This window comes from Seriola aureovittata, chromosome 9 (assembly GCF_021018895.1).
Source record: "Seriola aureovittata isolate HTS-2021-v1 ecotype China chromosome 9, ASM2101889v1, whole genome shotgun sequence".
Lineage (NCBI taxonomy): Eukaryota > Metazoa > Chordata > Actinopteri > Carangiformes > Carangidae > Seriola > Seriola aureovittata.
In genome coordinates this window covers 16,386,519-16,406,197 of record NC_079372.1, presented here as the reverse complement: position 1 = coordinate 16,406,197, position 19,679 = coordinate 16,386,519, and the positions used below count along the sequence as shown (strand labels likewise).

The 19,679-nt window shown below is 45.3% G+C and overlaps 1 protein-coding gene across 1 annotated transcript; it reads left to right on the top strand.

The window, feature by feature from the left end:
* The first annotated feature begins 749 nt into the window (after positions 1-749).
* On the top strand, positions 750-11,538 carry adnpb (activity-dependent neuroprotector homeobox b). The gene is made up of 4 exons (XM_056385815.1): positions 750-1,295; positions 5,527-5,643; positions 7,033-7,125; positions 7,329-11,538. The coding sequence occupies exons 2-4, from the start codon at positions 5,536-5,538 to the stop codon at positions 10,347-10,349; spliced, it is 3,222 nt and encodes a 1,073-aa protein (XP_056241790.1). The 5' UTR covers positions 750-1,295; positions 5,527-5,535; the 3' UTR covers positions 10,350-11,538.
* Positions 11,539-19,679: the final 8,141 nt, after the last annotated feature.

Sequence of the window (19,679 nt, the reverse complement as noted above, 5' to 3'; positions counted from 1 at the left end):
TCTGGGGTGTGTCTTTTTATTTGTGTGTTTGTGAGAATTGGCGCTTTGAAAGCAGCAGCATTACACGAGCTTGAGGCCAGGTTTTCATAAACTGAGATATTTGATTAAATGAGAACACTGCACATCTTGAGTTAGTCAGGTCCTATTCTAGCATTAAAAGAAATAAATTGCACAGAAAGTGATAGGAAGGTAGGAATGGTGGTTGTGGGTTGGTCACTGATGAAGATGATGATGATGATGATGATGATTACAGGAAGGGGGGTATGAGGGCAAGAATGAACCCCTGCTGATGGAGAACTTTTACCATCACTGAAACCATTCTAGAGTGAGGTGCTGATAGACAGTGCTTTGCTTGGAGCTGCCTCTTGAACAGGAAAGTAGTTCCGGTCGGTTTCTATATAATTCTATATCAATGTTTAATAACACAGAATAGTACAGCGCCACCTACCGTTGACTCAAACGTTGATGTCTCCTCTGAGCTGAGTGCTGTGGCACTTTGTACAGCTGACCCTCCACTGGGGGGGAGAAGGTGGGGGGGTTGGACGCCAGATGTAGCCAGACCGCGCATGCGCCTAAATCGGAGAGACCCACTCCAGGAGGACGCCCGCTGTCGGCCAGATCCCGCAATTACTACGTCGGGTTGTTTACCCCACAGCCCTCGGTCACAGAAACCAAAGGCCAACCCCAAGCTTTGAGGGACGAGGCAATTTTTTTTTTCAACAGGCATTTTCTCAATTGGCCAAATTGATTGACGAACCAATCAAGAGTTTTAATGAGCCGGGCTCGCGAGGATCTCACAATGAGATTATTTATGCTAATCAAGTAGATGTCACTTCCGCCCCTTTTATTTGCGCCATTTTGGATAGGGCAGTTTCTAGGCTGGATGTGTATTGTCTGTCACAGAGGAGAATGGTCCAAACGTTATCGGCTGCCAGGCGATCACAGGCAGACTTAAGGCAATTTATTTGAAAGAGTAGGTACGCTGGTTGTTGTTCCCGACAACAGGACATGTGTCCGCCCTCACCGCTCCAGGGAATGGAGGTTTTAATTGTCTAATGAGGCTCGGAGGCTCTCAGTTCCCGTTTGCCGACCAGAGGGAAGAGGATAGCCCTTGTCGGCGAGGGACAGTCGGGTTTGGAAGGTGCACCAACGGCCGGGCTCCCCCCGCGAAGCTAGTTGTCACCTGAAAGGATATTAACGGAGATATCTGAAAATAGTGAAAGTGTCTGTACATCGTCTCAGTCAACCTGAGGTGACACAATTCACTCGGACGGGAGCACTGGATGTGAAAGCAGGTAAACTTGTCTGTGATAATGTTGGACATATCCCTCAAAGCGAGATAGTTTGCTGTTAGCTGTGGCTACCTGCGGAGATGCGATGGGTGGCGGTGAACTACAGCTAAGGTAACTTGGCTGTAGATGTAGCTAACGTTATGTTTGTATAAGTCAGGGGTACGGGGTTTAGCGTTATGTCAAGTTGAATGACTTCTCCAGTAGGTTTGTTTACATCGGGCAAGATAAAAATGTAGGCGAATGTGCTTTGCGGAAAAATAAGGAGGAAAAAATGGCAGCATTAGTTTGTGAATAGTCCATGTTGTTGGTGCGAGTTGCTAGCTTAGCATGCTAACTTAGCGCGGTGTGTCCCCATTCTTTGTCAGTGGCAGCAGCTCCCTGCCAAAGCTATCGATCTGGATACTGCCAGATGTTGATCAGAGACCACATTGACTGACACTAACGTTACCACAACGCACCGCGACACATTTTGCGAGTTAACGTTTTCAATGCGAGAAATGCTGCGAGTGGTGAAAGTGTAGCTTCATCACTGTACAGAGAGTTTTGTCTTGGGCAACACACGATACATATTCACAACCACAGTGAGATCGTGGTATGGAATCCATTTAACTGTGAGTTGTCTTATCAATGTTTTTCCTTTTTAATAATCAAACCCCCCTCGGAGGTGATAAGAATATGACCAGGATCCGACCAGGTGACACAGGGGTTGTGATGCACTCGTACCTCGTGTTTGAGCCGGTGGAGGGAGGGGAGGGGAGGGGTTGGGTGGGGGGGGCTGTCACTCGGTCAGGACAAGTGTCAGATGATGAACATGGTCACTACCATCAATCAATCACACACACATATACACTCACACAGACACGGACAGCCTTCTGCCTTTTATTGCTCAGGACTGCAGACAGGTGTTTAGCCTATTGACACAACTAACCCCAGTGCATTTTGAGCATCCTAAACTTTTCTGGTATCTTTGTGAATGTAGATGTCACCAGACGCTGCCCCTCTCCCCTTGGTAAACACCTACACCTTGACTGAGGAGTGTAAACAGCAGCCAGAACATAGGTTACCATGTCCCAGTGGAGGACTGAGTGAGCGTTAGTAAATCTGTGGTTGAAGGTTTGTAGGCCTCTTGTTGTTTCTTTCTCACACCACAGTAGAAGGGGGAAACCTGTTTTCTGCCAGCAGCCCTCAGCAGAGCAGAGCAGAGCAGCCTCCTATCGCCTTTCCTCCCTCTCCTCTTCCTTCTCTCCCTCCCTTCCCTCCCTGCTCAGCCTCTCCTTGGCTTTTTTCTCTCTCCTTTTCTTCCTCCCACCCCCCTCCCCTACGTATCGCCCCCTCTTTCTCTCACCCTCTTCCATTTTCTCTCTCCCTCTCTCAGCCTCTTCCCCTCCTTCCCTCACCCTCCCTCCTTCCCCTCTCCTCTCCTCTGAGCCTGTCTGTCCGACCTCCCTGCCCCCCCTCCTCCCCTCCCATCCACTTCCGTCGCTCACTCTCTGTCCTCTCTCCTTTCCTCTCATCTCTCCCCTCGCACTCCTTCTACCCTCACTTGCTCACTCGCTCCCCCTCCCCTCTCTCTCTCTCTCTCTCTCTCTCCCCCTTCTCTTCCTCCTAGCTCCCTCACCCGCCCTCCACCCCCCCACCTCATCCTCTCTCACACTCACCCTCCCCCTTCCCTGATCTCTCTCGCTCCTTCTGTCCCTCCCCTTCCTCCCTCCCAACATCCCTCCCTCCTCTCCTCCCCTCCCTTCCCCTCCCCTCCCCTCCCCCTCCACTGCAGACATATTGTAGAGGCTGCTGCTGACTCAATAGGAGGCGCCATTCTGTGATGGTATTGCGAGGCAGGGAGAAAAAGGGGGCAGGCAGAGTATAGGGAGGCTTACATAATGGAGATCCTCTCTAGCGCCATCTACAAGTAATGGGAGGAAGCAAAAGAGAGAGAGACAGAGAAGGGAAGTGGGCAGGGGTGTGTGTCTCTTTTCATTCACTCCAGCCTTTGCACGTTTCTCTACGTAAGACAGACAACAGGCAGGCAAGACAGTGAGTGAGGAGGATCGACTTTGGTTCTCTCAGCTCATCACTAGGCCAACAGTTGGCACACACACACACACACACACACACACACACACACACACACACACACACACACACACACACACACACACACACACACACACACACACACACACACAGTTCCCCCTCTCTGTTTTGTGTTTTCCAGAAGGGAAATAAGCTGAGGTGTTCACAGGAATTGTTTGGGACAGTGCTGTTTGTTGTCACTGAGCTGCCTCTATGTCATCATGCATCAGTGACCTTTGACCTCACTATATCTAGCCCTGATTTGAATAGAGATATTTGACCAGCCACTCTGGACAGTGAATTTAACAGCCCTTACTTCTTCTGGCAAGAGGTGACTTTAACTAATAATTAACTAATTGTTATTGATAATAACACATAATGAATGGGTGTATGTCGGTTAAGCTGTATTCTGTGTTGAACCATGGGTCTTTCTCTCTGCTCGCCACATTTGTTTCTACTCCAGACAGACCAGTCACGTTTTGCAAGGTCAAATCAAAACTTCATTATTGTTATTTATCATTTATCACAGTGGGCACACAATGTAAAAACTACACTGTAGTTATCATGAGTAAAACACTGAGCACTGGCTTGTGACTCTGTAGCTGGAGATTTCTTGTCAAGTTATGTACACATTTCTCACTTAAAATGCACTGTGTGTCCAAAGGTCCAACAAATGTAATGACTGTGTTTCTTTCATAAAAGATTTGCAAAACCAATTTTAAAATGATTTGAAACCCGCATTGTTTACATTCAGCACATGTTTACAAGATAGCGGTCTTCTTCTACCCTGCCCTTTGCCGGTGCATTGCTGTATATCTTGGTGCATTACCACTGAGTGTCAGTCAGTGCACCAGTGAGAGACCATAGACAGGAATGTGTATCGTGTCTACTATACGTCAGAAACTTCAGTGTTCCTTTTCTCCGTCTTAAAGGTTTGATGGAAACATGTTTGCTTGCTGAAGCCTCATCAGCCTATTAAACTTTCTGAATTGAATCTTTGCGAACAGGCTGTTTTCACAGAAGACTTTTGACATGTCACAGTAGGTAAGGCATAGGTGCAAATAATATATAATTCTGGCAACTGTCACACTGTCATGGTCTACTGCTACACTTGAAGTGAACAGAGCCATCATCATCATCATCATCATCAAATGTTGTGATTCTCCTACTATGACAAGTCAGAATTTCTGCTGTGAAAAATAATATTTTATATGGCAGCACATTTCTCTAAATCTCCATTTCAAAATAAGGCTGCATTTACACCAATTTGAGCCTTGTGTGAAATAACACAGGCCTCTCATTGGTTTGAATGGAGCCAGTCTGTCAGAACAGTGGGGGGGTGCCAGCGCAAAAGGCTCAGGAAAAACAATGCAGGGTCATCAGGCAAAAAAGTTGCACCAGGCTCAGCTTTTGCCGCAATGTAATTGTGTTGTGCCAGTCACCTACACGCAAGCACTCGTGTAGTGGATTACTTGACGTAAAATACTTTGTTAACATGAACAGAGTTATTCTACTGTTTGCCATGTGATTATCACGACAAGATAAAAGAGTTGCTGCTGTGAAAACGTCCCAGTTGTAAAATCCTGTTTGAGTATATGAGCTTTACAAATTGTTTCTCTGTTTGTCCTTTTGGTGCCTGATAAATCTTTAGATGCATTAATCTGTTATTCAGACTGGACTTCCTGCATTGTTTTTCATTGTGTCAGCAGCACTTTAAACAACATGCCCCCACCACCACAGCCCCTCGCACGATTTTAACGCACGGCTGCTTTCAGTCTGAATCTCCGACACTCCCACACTTTGGTCTGTTGGGGAACAACTTTATCATTTTTAGTCATATGAGTCTTGTTGCAAATGCTAGACTAGTTTTCACATCTGTAGTTTTGTCTGAATTTACGTAAGAGACAACGATGTCTAAATGTCACAAAGCCGTCGTTACTTCCTACCACAGGTAGCTGAAGACATCAGTGTTGTGTATTTTATGTCTGAAAGGGGTTTTAATGAAGGCGTCCCCTTTCACATTTTGTACTATGCAAGTGTAGTCAATGAAAAGACAGAATTGTTTCAGAGAACTGTTCATTTCATGACTCATGGTTCAGTTTACATCCATATTCTCCCCTACACCTGTTGATCATATGCTGTGTGTGTCTTTTCTATTCAGGTGGGCAGCATGTTCCAGCTCCCTGTCAATAACCTGGGCAGTCTGCGGAAAGCGAGGAAAAATGTCAAGAAGGTTCTGGGAGACATCGGCTTGGAGTTCTGTAGAGATCACCTAGAGGTGAGCCTGCCCAGACTGTGCTGTTTGTGTAATTCCCACACATACTGCTGCACATTTGTGTTGACATCTTTGCCTTAAGGACACGGTGTGTGAGTTTCCTTATGATTGCCAAATAGGACTTTTCTTCAAATTCATGTGCCAGTGTTAGTTTCATCTGTTTTTGAGGTTTGTGAAAGGTTCTTGTTTGGATACATGTGACATTGGTGTAAATACGGGAAGCTTGTTTTGGTTTAATAATAAGGTCGGTTCAGGAGTTGAGATAATTCTTCCGTTTGTCTCCCTGCAGGAAATAAATGTTAAGCAGCAGGGTTCCTGACTCAGCTGCATAAATGTAGATAATGTATGATGAAAGGAATCTTTGAACTGGACTTTCCAACACATGCAGTATTATGTGATTTGTTCTCATTGACACAGTGTCCTCATTCTGTTTTATCTCACTTAATGCACAAGAAAGGCTGCTAGAGCTCTCAACGCTAGTGGTAGCTGTTAGCCATTAGCATCCTCACCACTGTCGCTAGGTTGAGTGCGTTTAAAAACTGCTGATATTTTGGCCTGAATTTCAGACATTTGGGCTCGACATCTGTCCATCATTCGTTTTACAGGATTTAGAAAACTTGTTGGAAAGCTTCTATTGCACTTTACATAATGAGTTGTCAGCCTGTTTGTGTGTGTGTGTGTGGGGTTGAATTGACACCATAGGTACAGCGTAGGTACGGTGCAGCCCTGGCAAGCACAGAAGAGTCCCCCTCCTTCTGCCTCAATCAGGTCAAAGTTGGTACTTTTCCGACGTCTTCTCTCTTTTCTGCGTTGCAGTGATTTCAGAAAAAATAAGTGTTGTACGACATTTATCAGCTCCAACTCCAACATGATCCACTCGGTGTCAGTTGTCACTGTTTGAAGTACACACAGTGGCGTAGGAACCGCACAGCCAACTAGCGTTTTAGCATTGTAACTGCAGAGCAACACAGACACAGCAGAGCCCGGGTATGAATGCTCACAGGAGCGTAGGCCACTTGTGTAGGCTGCGGCGTAGGCTCTATGTCGAATCCTACGCAGAAGTATAAACCAGACTTAAGTCAGACACACACACACACACACACACACACACACACACACACACACACACACACACACACACACACACACACACACACACACACAGTGAAACAGAAAGCAGACGAGAGAAATGTGACTATAAATGACAGTAAAACACAGTAGCGATTCAGAGCGAGCTGAAATGAAATGAGTGCAAATGAATTAGGCGAGTAAGTTATATCTCATGCATCCATGGAGGCAGCATGTTCGTGGTGAATGTTTCAAATACATTGTTTTGATTGATTGTGTATTTGTTTCACCTTGAATAATAATCTTTGTTTCCTTGTTGTTAAGGACTATAAAGACTTCACTCCTCCTGATGTGTACATAAAGCACACTACCTGGGAAGATGTGTGTATGTGGGAACCATCACATACCAAAGTCCAGGTGTGTGACACACACACACACACAGATACACACTCCCACAAAAATATCCTGTTGTTTGCAACACTGGCATTTGAGTCTGTTGTTTTGAATAATTTGTTCTGTTTACATCACAGAAACAGAAAATATGTGTAATGGTAGAATAAAATGGTTTTAATTCTCTCAGACAAAGAAGTCTAAGCTTTTTCCCACCTCTGTGTTTCCAGGACTACAGATCAAAGCCCTTCTGCTGCTCTGGCTGCCTCTTTTCATCCAAGTACTTCTCTGCATACAAGAGCCACTTCCGCAACGTCCACAGCGAGGACTTTGAGAACAACATTCTGCTCAACTGCCCCTATTGCACTTACAATGGTAACAAAAAGACTCTGGAAACACACATCAAACTTTTCCACATGCCTAACAACACCGTGCGGCAGGGTCCAGGTGGAATGGTGGCAGGGGCTGGTGGGCTCTTGATGAAGGACGGCGTGCTGAAGAGGACCGGGGACAGTGTGGAACAAGCAGTGTACTACTGCAAGAAATGCACCTATAGGGACCCTTTGTACAATGTAGTGCGAAAGCACATCTACCGGGAACACTTCCAGCAAGTCGCCCAGCCCTACATTGTGAAACCGGGAGAGAAGACACACGCTCAGAATGGCGGCACAGGGAATACAGAGAGTAACAGCACAAACAATGTTAACAGCAACCAGATCCACTGCAAGAAGTGTCTGTTTGTTCCAAGGACCTACGAGGCACTTGTTCAACACGTCATCGAGGACCACGAGAGGATCGGCTACCAGGTCACCGCTATGATTGGGCACACCAGTGTGATAGTCCCCCGCCCCAAACCCATTCTCATGATCCCCCCCAAATCCCAAGGAGACAAGACCATCATTGGGATGGGCCCTAAAGGTGCAGTAATGGCCACTACCAGGTCTCCTGGCTCACAGCAGCTGGGTCGGGTTGTTATCACATCAAAGGGGGGCTTTAACTCTCAGAGTCTTCTGTCTGGGATGAAACATGATGCAATAGGATTAAAGGCTGGGGGCACCCATCCGTTCTCTGTTGGCGGCCAGCAGGTGAGGGTTACTTTACCAGGGAATGCCCAGGTTTCTGTGCCCCAGCAGTCACACGCAGCAAAGCAGCTAATTTCTGGTGGCGGTCTGCGGAGTCCAGTTGTGGTCAACTCTTCTTCCTCGCTCAAATCCAATCCTCTGGGTTCACGTGTTCAAGCAGCAGCTACAACTGTAGCATCTGTCACGGCCAAGAAAAGCGGTTCCTCGGTCCTCGGCACGTCCTACACCCAGAAGTGGAAAATCTGCACCATCTGCAATGAGCTCTTCCCAGAGAACGTGTACAGTTCTCACTTTGAAAAAGAGCACAAAGCAGAGAAGGTGCCTGCTGTTGCCAACTACATCATGAAGATCCACAACTTCACCAGCAAGTGTCTCTACTGCAACCGCTATCTCCCCAGTGACACACTGTTGAACCACATGTTGATCCACGGCCTGTCTTGCCCGCACTGCCGTGCGACCTTCAATGATGTTGAGAAGATGGTGGCCCACATGCGGCTGTCGCACCCAGATGAGAGTGTAGGCCCACGCACAGACTCTCCCTTGACCTTTGACCTCACTCTGCAGCAGGGCAATCCCAAGAATGTTCAGTTGATCGTCACTACCTACAACATGAGAGACGCCCCAGAGGAGTCGGTGGCGTTTCATGCTCAAAACAACAACACCTCTGTGTCATCATCCTTGTCTGCCTCCTTAATATCAGGCAAGAGGTTAATGCCTCAGCACCCACCCAAAACACCTTCAGTGGCTGCAGACAGTGCACCAACCAAGAGCGCCCCACAGGCATCTGTCCCATACAAAAGGGATGTGGGCAAGACACTATGTCCACTTTGCTTCTCTATCCTTAAGGGCCCAATCTCAGACTCACTGGCCCATCACCTGAGAGAGAGGCACCAGGTGATTCAGACAGTCCATCCTGTAGAAAAGAAACTGACCTACAAGTGTATTCACTGCTTGGGGGTTTATACTAGCAACATGACTGCCTCCACCATCACGTTACACTTGGTGCACTGTCGAGGCGTAGGGAAATCCCAGAATGGGCAGGACAGCCGGGTGGCTCATTCTTCTCGGGTCGGGCAGGCCCAGAGCAGCGCTCTCAAGCGGGCCAGCTTTGATAGCTCAGACACAAGTGCACCAAAACGAAGGAGGCCCGGCCCCCCCGGGGAAAGGGCCCACCCACGGGACAGCAACGGTCCATCTACATTTGTAGAAAACCCTGATGAACCTGTGGTTCTGGCTCTCGACCCCAAAGGACATGAGAATGAGTCGTATGAGTCCAGGAAGGCATTTCTAACACAGTATTTCAATCGAGCGCCGTACCCCACACAACGGGAGGTGGAGAAGCTGGCAGCCAGTCTGTGGCTGTGGAAGTCGGACATCTCCAGCCACTTCGTCAACAGGCGGAGAAAATGCGTACAGGAATGCGAAACCCAAAACACTAGCGTGTTGCTCGGGTTCAGTATGCACGAGCTCAGCAAAGTGAGTCACGAGCTAGCGTCCATCCAGGACGGCGTGTACGAGGGGAGACAAAGCAAGAGGCGGACATCTAGGATGCGCATGGGGCTGTCAGAGCAGGCTCTGCAGAGACACAGGGAACTTGTAGCTGCTAATGGTGGTGTGGCCCCACCACCAAAGGGAAAGCCAGTAGGGACTGTGCAAGGCTCTAAAGCAGCACCATCTGCCCCCAAACCCAACAGTGCCAGCAGAGACCAAACCAAGACAATCAACAGCACCTTACCACAGAAAATGCCTCTAGACCTTTCTGAGCCCATTGCCATTGACTCTGACAGTGATGAGGAAGAGCAGCAGAAAGATAACAAAGAACAAGAGGGAGAGGTACATCGCCATGGTAACGAACAGCTTACTGGAGCTAAGGAGAAAATAGATCAGAGGACAGGGGGCAAGATTGTTTCGGATCTAGATGACATGTCGGACGACGATGACGACGAGGAGGATGATGATGACGACGAGGACGATGATGATGATGACGAGGAGGAGGATGAGGACGAGTACGAAGGGCCGCATGTAGAGAACGGCTTCAGGCCCACGGAGAGCTCGGAGAGACCGGCTGCTAAGGGAAGAGACACTCTGCCCATCATTATTCCCAAGTTTGTACCATCATCTGCAAGAAGCAGGAGAGACGGGGCCCAGCTGGGCAAACAGCAGGTCTGACTGGAGAAATCACAAAGACTCACACAGTCAGAGAGACACGTTAGGTTTGATCCACGCCAACAAATCTGCCTCGCCTAAACCGAAGGACACTGCCTTGTTACATTGGGCATCTGTGAGGAAGGGAGGGAGTGAGGAGGAGGAGGAGAGAAGTCTCCTTGAGTGAAATCTCAAAACAAGCCATTCAATGACTTTTAAAGGCAGGACTCGACGAGCAGCTAGGACTGATGTAAAGATTTGTGAACAAAGTTTTAATGTTTCTTCCTCCACCCTCTCCGAGCGGGAGGGGGAGGTGCAAAGACAAAAGTGAAGTTACACCAAACAAATAGAAAACGTTTTCTGCCTTCTATATACTTTATTACATTGAGGAGTTATTAACGTTGATTTAGCCACTGAACTTGTAAGTGTGGCTTTAAAATATTGAGTTGTTGTGAGGTAAAGCTTTCAGGCTGACCAGATAATCCATCATTTTTCATGTAGTTATACCGAGATAGGTAGTGTAAATTTGTACAGTCTTTTAGACATGTTTGGACAGACGTTGCCGTACATGTACCCTTAAATATTTGCTATTACCTGTGTGTAAGGTAGCCTCATATGTTCTATATTGATATGCTTAACGATAGGTGTTGCTTTGGTGGCTGGTATTTTCTTGTATGTTTAAGTTTATTTTTTAACAAAAACCTAGCTCTTTTCTTTTTCTTTTTTTTTTTTTGCAAAATAATATATCAATATATAAGAATGAAAGAACTGAATTGATTTGTTTTTGCTTTTTAATTTGATTATGATTTTTATTTTTTTTTATTTGATCTTTTTCTATGAATGCCGTTCTGAAAGAATATTGGCGCTGAGATATTCTCATTCTCTCGCAGTATAAAGGAGCATTTCATCCACTTTCTGCAGCCTTGTGCTCATTAGCCTCGACTGTACTGTACGTTCTATTTTCACAGTTTTAACTTTATGTTTCTTTGCCCCACGAGACTGGACAATAACCACCTTACTGACATCCACAAAAGTGAAATCAATTTTTTTTTTTTTCTTTCTTTTTCAGAAAAGAGAGTTGTGTTTGGTATGTGTTCTTTGAATTGTGTGTATTTGTTTTATGTTTTCATTTTTCACTTAAGCATTTATGAACAATAAAGTGCTGTAATTGTGCTTCTCACACAACTAAAGGCAACGGGTGATGGTTTCTTCATTCAGAAGGATTGTGTGTTCTTGGTTAGAAAAGCTTTGAAACTTCTCCTTAAACTTGTTTCTTAAAACTGCAACGTGCACTTCATGCTAAATAGCAAAATTTTCTATGAATAAGTGGTTAAACATCCTGTCACAAAGTGACCAGTACAGCGATGACGTGCCCCTCTTTTTGGTTAAAGGGGCTATAAATCAGATTAGAGTATGGTTAATGGTGCAAACTGCGCTCCATGGTGCACTGGTTGCCCCCCCCCCCCCCCCCCCCCCCCCCCCCAAGAGCACTCCCAAGATAAATATGAAAGGTCACCAGATAAATCTCCAAAACACCAACCAGATATTAACAAATATCTCTTGCAAAAATGTTCCTCACTGTTGAAACATGTTACTCAACTAGGAAACTGGTGCAGCATCATTTTACATTGACTTGGCAGCGATGTAGGGAGGAAGGAGTCATTCAGAAGTGTAAACTGTAAACAGGCCGTTGCAGGATGCACTGACAGTTCTGTTTGATTCTGTAGGTGGGACAAGACTGATCACAATTGCCCACTGGAACACAATGTTGTCACCAACTCATCTTCAGATTCCTCATGAAGCGAGGGAAATATTTTGGCACAAAAACACAAGAGAGTGACGTTTTTTAATTTGATTGACCATGTATATGGATGCATTGAGCTCCCAGGCTGAATGAACTGGTTTAAGTATGATTTGAAAAGCGATGTTGTTATAGGTTTTGTACAGAAATCATTCTTTGCAATTAGCTAAACAATGCAGATGCCAAATCCAGGCCAGCAGCCAGGAAAAAGGGATCTTACATGGTTATATACAGAGCCAAAAAGATACCTGTCATTTTGGTTTCTGTATATTAAAATCATTTTTAAGTGACATCAAAGTATGATGCTATTCTCATAAACACCCCCCCCCAAAAAAAAAATCTTATTTAGGAGTAATTTAAAATTAGCCAACTGAATATTTCATCAACCACTCAGGTCTGAAGTATCTTGACAGCACATCGTAATGAGGTTTTACATTGCTTTGTAATTTGAGAATACAGTGGGGAATATCAACCCAGGGTGGGATTTTATTTTCCAGTCCTTTATATTTCTAAAAGATATACACAGGGACTAACTAATGACATGTAATGGGATTATATAATTCAATTGCAAAATAAATGTAACTTTGATTAATAAGCCGATATGTAGAATGTAACATTCGTTCTGTTGCTTTGGCCGAGCAGGAATGCCTTCTGTTGGCTCGGGAGGTGGAACGGGTTGTCCACTCACCGAAACGTCCATGGCTCGATTTCCGGCTCCTCCAGTCCACATTTTTAAATGTCCTTGGGCAAAAAACTGGACCCCAAATTGCCCCCTAAGTATCATGGGTGTTTGAATGTGGGTGTATGGTAGAAAAGTGGTTTATGTGTAGGAAAAAGCGCTGCATGAGCGTCTGTGTGAATGGAAAGTGTGAAGCGCTTTGAGTGGTCAATAACACCAGTAAAGTGTTATGTAAGTGCAGTCATTTACCATTCTGTTGGCAGATCAGATAGGTGATAGGTGTTAGATCTAATAACACTCACTAACTTCATTAAGCAATGTGTTTTCATTAGATATGAACTTGGAGAGGTCATCAGGTTGTGACATTTCTACAGGGCACCGACAGACTCAATCGTACTGAAAAGTAGTAGTAATCAAAAAGTGATCAAATGTATTAAGTTACATTACTTTGATGAAGAAATGAATGTGTGTAATGTGTGTGTAATGTGTGTGTGTGTGTGTGTGTGTGTGTGGTGTGCACGAGTGAGGCATGTGAATGCAGGTGTTGTAAGGTACAGAACTAAACATAAGGATTAAACTAAGACAATATAACCAAACCCGAAACGAGGTGTGCCTGTGAAGACGAGCAGAGAGGTTATAGGCACCCAGGACTTATATACCCTGAAACACACAGGTGTTCCAGATGTACCAATTATCTACCTGCAGACCAAGAGAGACAGGTTAGTAAGAGGATCCTAAACCAAGAGGACCCCAAGGGTCATCACAAAATATATGTATATGTAATTATATATATTCTCCTTCTAGCCCAACAACGATTCCTCACACAGGAAGTTCAGCTTTGTCACACAGGAGTTGTGTCTTTAAGTAGCCAAAAATAGTTCCAGGAACATCCAGCATTGCTTGGTAACCAAAATTAAGTTGCCCACAAGATCACACTGGTATGATATTTCTGGTGTAATGAAGAATGGATAGTTACTGCTGGATAAAGACTCATCAGCGTGTTTATGACCATAGAAATTACGGGTGAGGGAGTCAATGACGTCATTGTGATGACTTTATAAAATGTATGAAACAATTGAAGAGGATTTTACTCCAGATGTTGGGGTTATGAATTGTGACTTTTAAGTGGCCATCCTGTGAAAACCTCATCCACAATATATCCGCAATATATATATATATATATATATATATATATGTGTGTGTGTGTCTATATATATATATATACAACGCTATATATATATATATATATATATATATATATATAGCGTTGTTTGAATGTCCCTGTTTCCAGGTGTTTTAAGAAAACATGAAAGAGAATATATAAGATGTGTTTTTCAGAGAGCTGTAATTTGTCCCTTTGTGTTCTGGTTTTAATGCCTATACCAAATAGACCCTGCCTGCATGTTAGCAGAACACTACATTATTAACCCTTTGCTGAGGTGCACCATTGGATGAAAGGTACTCTCCCAGAGTCGGGATCAATCAGTTCTGACGGAGTTATATCGAGTGAGTCACACTGTTCTATCAACCTAGTTAAATTGAGTGAGGTTGATGCGTACATTCACTATGTATATTTTTACCTCCAAGTATTTCATTAAAATCCCATCCTTCGCCGCCCAGGGATGTGGAATCTAAAATGGAGGGAAATTACCCCAGTGCAATAGGGAGAGAGAGAGACAGAGAGAGAGACAGAGAGAGAGAGAGAGAGAGAGGCAAGACTCTCCTTGGCTGGCTAGTCAGTGTTGCTATGCTGTTGTAAGGAGCGAGGGAGAGGGAGGAAGGGAAGGAGTGGTGGGGGAGGCTGAAGGAAAGCGAGAGAGAGAGAGAGAGAGAGACAGGCCTGGCAGACTGTGGGGGAGGCGGAGGCCTCATCTGCAGTGCTGTGTGCAGAAGGAGCGCTTAACAGCCTTTCAAAGGGGGGGAAGGGGAGGAGAGGGGAGGGGAGGGGAGGGGAGAGAGAGAGAGAGAGAGGGAGACGAAGGGAAGGGGTGGGGAGAGGCGCTGGGGGGAGGGGAGGAGAGGAAAAAGGGAGTCAGAGAGGGACAGGAGCATGAAGGAGGAGAAGTGAGGAGGAGGGAGAGGAGAGGAAGGGAGAGGGTGGAGGAGAAGAGAGAGTGGCAAGGTAGAAAGAGGGGAGGAAGTGGTAGGGGCAGATGGAGGGGGGGGTGTAGGGGAAGGGAACACGAGGAGGAGGAGGAGGAGGAGGAGGAGAAGAGAGAAAGAGGGGAGAAGAAGGGGTAGGGAGGGAAGGATTTGGGGGGAAGGGAGGCGATGGCAGTGGTGGTGGTGTAGAGATGGCGCCCCCTGCAGCTGGAGGAGAGAGACGGAGAGGCCCTGGTGTGTGTGTGTGTGTGTGTGTGTGTGTGTGTGTGTGTGTGTGTGTGTGTGTGTGTGTGTGTGTGTGTGTGTGTGTGTGTGTGTGTGTGTCTGTCTGTCTGTGTGTGTGTGTGTGTGTGTGTGTGCTGTCAGACACAAAGAGGTGCAGGCTGCCGAGACAAAACAGCCCCTGTGCTTAACAGGAGGGAGGCTAATTGGTCGAACTGGACACGGGTCAGTTTAACATTTGCCCCCACCTGACCTGCAGCCTGCACCCACCCGAGCAGTGACGACCTGCAGGAGAGAGAGGGGAGAGAGGGGAGGAGAGGGAAGGAGGGGAGACAAGAGGTGAGGAAGACAGAAGAAAGGGACATGGGGGGGTGAGCAGGTTGTAATGTTGTAATGTAGTAACGGCGGTGGTGGCGCCCCCTGCAGGAAGCCAACAGGAGCCAGTGGGCAGAATGGGTAAAGCCTGTGATGTTGTGGGTGCAACGTTTCATCTTGTACCTCACATCCTCTGAAAATCGCGTGTCAGTAGAGGTCATCTAGATCACGGTGCCCCACAAACTGGGACAATAACACCGGCCAAGGCCGAGAGACAGAGGAGGAGAGACAGAGAGAGAGAGAGAGAGAGATGGGGTGGAGATGATGGGGTGGGGGTGGGGGGGGAGCTGCTAAAGAAAGGCCTTGCAGACTGCAGGGGAGACAAGAGGCCTCTTCTGCAGTGCTGGGTGATAGAGTGTGTGTGTGTGTGTGGGGGGGGCATGAGTGGGTGGCTGGGGGGTGGCATAGACACAGCAGAGGGAGAGGGATGGGGTGGGGGGGTGTGTGTGTGTGTGTGTGTGTGTGTGTGGGGGGGGGGGGGGCGGAGAGAGAGGGAGACAGAGAGAGATGGTTGCAGACCTAGCCCACTACTAGCGCCTCCTGCAGTCGGAGTGGCCTTGTTGCATGCACACACACACACACACACACACACACACACCACACACACACACACACAGTGCAAATGATTCATGGAAAGAATATGGTGGAATTGAATCATTCAGTAGGCAGAAGAAAAATGTAATATGGTGAGTGAGAGAGGAAAAAGAGACAGAGTGAGACCTGTGGTGGATAAGAAGAAAAGTCAGCTGAGTTGGGGGTGAGAGGATGGGAGGATGGGAGATGGTAAAAAGCAAAAGAGGAAGTCACATGTCACAACTGAGATGACAAGAATCCAGGCTTCTGCCATTTTGGAGGACACTTTCACCCTGGCACTTTAGAGCACCCTGAGTGCACAGGAGTGACATCCACTTGTGACAGTACGGCGAGGAACGGTCAGTGTGGATTGATTACTGGCACCCTCTCAAGTTGGAGAGAGACGAACTTTGATTAAAGTCATGGAAAATGAAAATATTTAAGAAAGTTCTGTGTGCAGGAAATCAAAAACAAGTGGTTCCTAAAGCTTTGAACCTGTGACCCCATCTGAAAGAGCTGGTGTCTACCTGTGACAAGTTGTTGGCTAAGTGTGGTCAAGGATATTTAGAAGCCCGAAAAAGATTCTGTATTTCACTAGAAAAAAGCAAAACTTACCAAGACAGAAATAAGAAACCGAGACAGAAATAAGCCAGTTTACAGCGCAGAGTGAAAGAAGATTTGAATATCCTCAAACGACACTAGTAACAAACCGCAGCAGTAAGTTACAGTCTCACACTTATCTTGCATCCGATCTGCATGCAGCTCTGCAGATATGCCGTTCGGCCATCTGGCTATAGCACATAGTTCAGTTGAACTTAGATTGACTTGATATGTGAATATAACTTGCTTTTCCCCATGTTCTGGATATAGGAAGTGTTCTGCAGCGGGCAGCTGTGCAGATCACTGCGGCTAAAGGGACGGCCAACACATGTTGCAAATAGGCTCCAATTTGCCAGTCAAAATGTGAATCAAATTTCCAGGATGTTGCATGAATAGGTTCGTAGAAACTCAGCTGGTGACATCATCATCATCATCATCATCATCATCATCTCACTGGAGATAGAGAGATAGAGAGAGAGAGAGAGAGAGAGAGAGAGAGAAAGAGACAGCAGGCTGAGGGCCTCCTCTGCAGTAGTGTGTGCACTAAAGGTAGAAGGAGGGAAGGGACAGAGAATGAAGGGGGGGGGTGTCTGTGTTTGTGTGTGTGTGTGTGTGTGTGTGTGTGTGTGTGTGTGTGTGTGTGTGTGTGTGTGTGTGTGTGTGTGTGGCAGTGAGGGTCCTACAGTAGGATGAAGAGCAGAGAGAAGCGTTGCATGGTGACAAATGAGACCACTGCTGGCGCCCCTCGTAGGTGGAGAGAGGATGTCTGCTGCAGCATGGTGCACATATCAAGGGAGGGGGAGCAGGAACTGTTGGTGAGTGTCTGTGGAGTGATGCATCTGTCATCTTATAGTTATAGTAATGATTTCTTAGCTTCACAACCAGCAGCACTTTAAAACTGATGATTGTTTTTACATTCAAAGATATTAAAATTTAGAAATATTTGATTCTTTGATTCTTCTTTCTTCACCTCATAGGGAGGTGAGAGGTGATAGTTTAATACAAAACAGCAGCTCTGGTCAGTTTCATGCAGCTGAACTTGTTTTGTCCAGCTGAAGGACAGTCTCCTCAGTCACCATGTAACCCTGCTGCTATTATATATATATATTAGTGCAAGAGGAAAAATTTCACTCTTTATCCCTGGAGCTGTTTGCTGTGCTCTTTCAGTTAGGGTAACTGTTAGTACTGAGGTTTTTTCTAAAGTCTGCAGACTCAACAGTGCAATTTAACTTTGACCAAAAAAAAAAAATCATTGCAGGCATGATGATGGTGAGGTGCTTTACAAACTGGTTAGTAGTGATCTAATGCGGTAAAATTTAGCACATGGTAGTGACGGGTTTGAAGTCACACCTGGAAGTACAAAATTATAATTTACTCTCATGTTTTTATTTGTGTTTTGAAGCCAGACTGTGTAAAATGTAGAATAAATAACACAACTTTCTTCTTACAAACAAAGAGTTGAATAAAGCACACCTTTGCTCATTTCATTACACTTAAGGTTTTTGCTGCTACAGCCTTTCTTGGTCTGGTATGACCAGTTAGCGTATGTTGGCTAATGTTAGCAAACTTTAGATACATGATGCGTAACTCATATTAAAGCAGCTATATTCAGTATTTTCATATTATCAATGAGTTACATGACTATTTGTTTGCAAAAGGAGGTGCTCATAATGATGAAATGAGGATTATCATAAAATCTCTGGTTCTGCTCAACGCCTGTGAATTTTAGTGCGTCTTTCAGCTCCTTGTTTTGGTTTTACTGTTTTGGTTTTGGTTGGTCTGATCGTTTTCGGCCGCAGCATTTCAGCTCAGCACCAAAACATAAGAGAGGAAAAGTTAATAACAGCTAAGAACATAGTGAGAGCATTTAGCAGCAAAAGAGTCAGATAATCTTCTCAGGAGTTGCTTGAAACCAAAACATACAGTGGGGTCCAAAAGTCTGAGGCCACTTTGTTTTGGACCCCACTGTAGCTAAAAAGAGCTAATGTTGCTGCATGTATTTTGAATGTGTGAATGAGTGATTGTTTGCTGATTGTTTGTTCTGTTGTGTTTCCACTGCCCCCAAGAGTCCAGAAAATCAGTTATTGAAGGTTGAATATATATGTCTGCTGACTTTATGACTCTTCTATTCTTGTGGTCCTGTTAAACTACATATCATCATGTCACAGATAAACATGATGATGTCTCTAAAGCAGCTGACTCAAGAAAAGCTTGTGAAATTGAGGCCAAATTCAGCGTATTCAGCAAAAGTTACAGTGACACTCGTTTTGATGGAGATTGAATTGTTCAATATTTCTATGGTAGTGCTAATGCAACATTGTTTTGTGGTAGCATGCTTCATTAGTTTATATTCCTGAAGTCTGGGTTGGATTAAGTTTTTGGAGAATCATATGACCCTGGAAACCACATTTCTCGTTCTGCTCTTTCTATGGGAAAACCATAATCCACTCTAATACTCTTCCTGAGTCCTAAATTGATATGATTAAATATGTATTACTTGGTTTTATAATAAGAGTACATGCTTGGCTTGTCATTGCCTTAATAGAAGTCATTACAGTGGCGAGAAAAAAGTAAGTGAACCCTTTGGAATTAGCTGCATTTTTGTATAATTTGTCTTAAAATATGGTCCGATGTTCATCTAATTTACATTTATGAACAAACACAAATCTGTTTTAACCAGTAACACGCAAATCATTGTTTAGTTCTTGCTCATGCTGAAAACATCATTCAAAGATTCACATTGTAGGCAGATGGGCGGTGTGGCTTAGAGCTGACTCTGACTTCGACAGAAGACTTAGACTTATCAAAAATTGTTGATTTACATAAAGCTGGAAGGGAAAAGGTTACAGAGTCATCTCAAAGAGTTGAGATATTCATCAGTCTACAGTCAGACAAGCTGTCTATAAATGGAGATGATTTAGTTCTGTGGCTAGTGGGCGTCAGTAAGGTAACAGAGAACCTCAGAGTAACAGCTAAAGGCTAAAAGTAATAATAAGAGCTG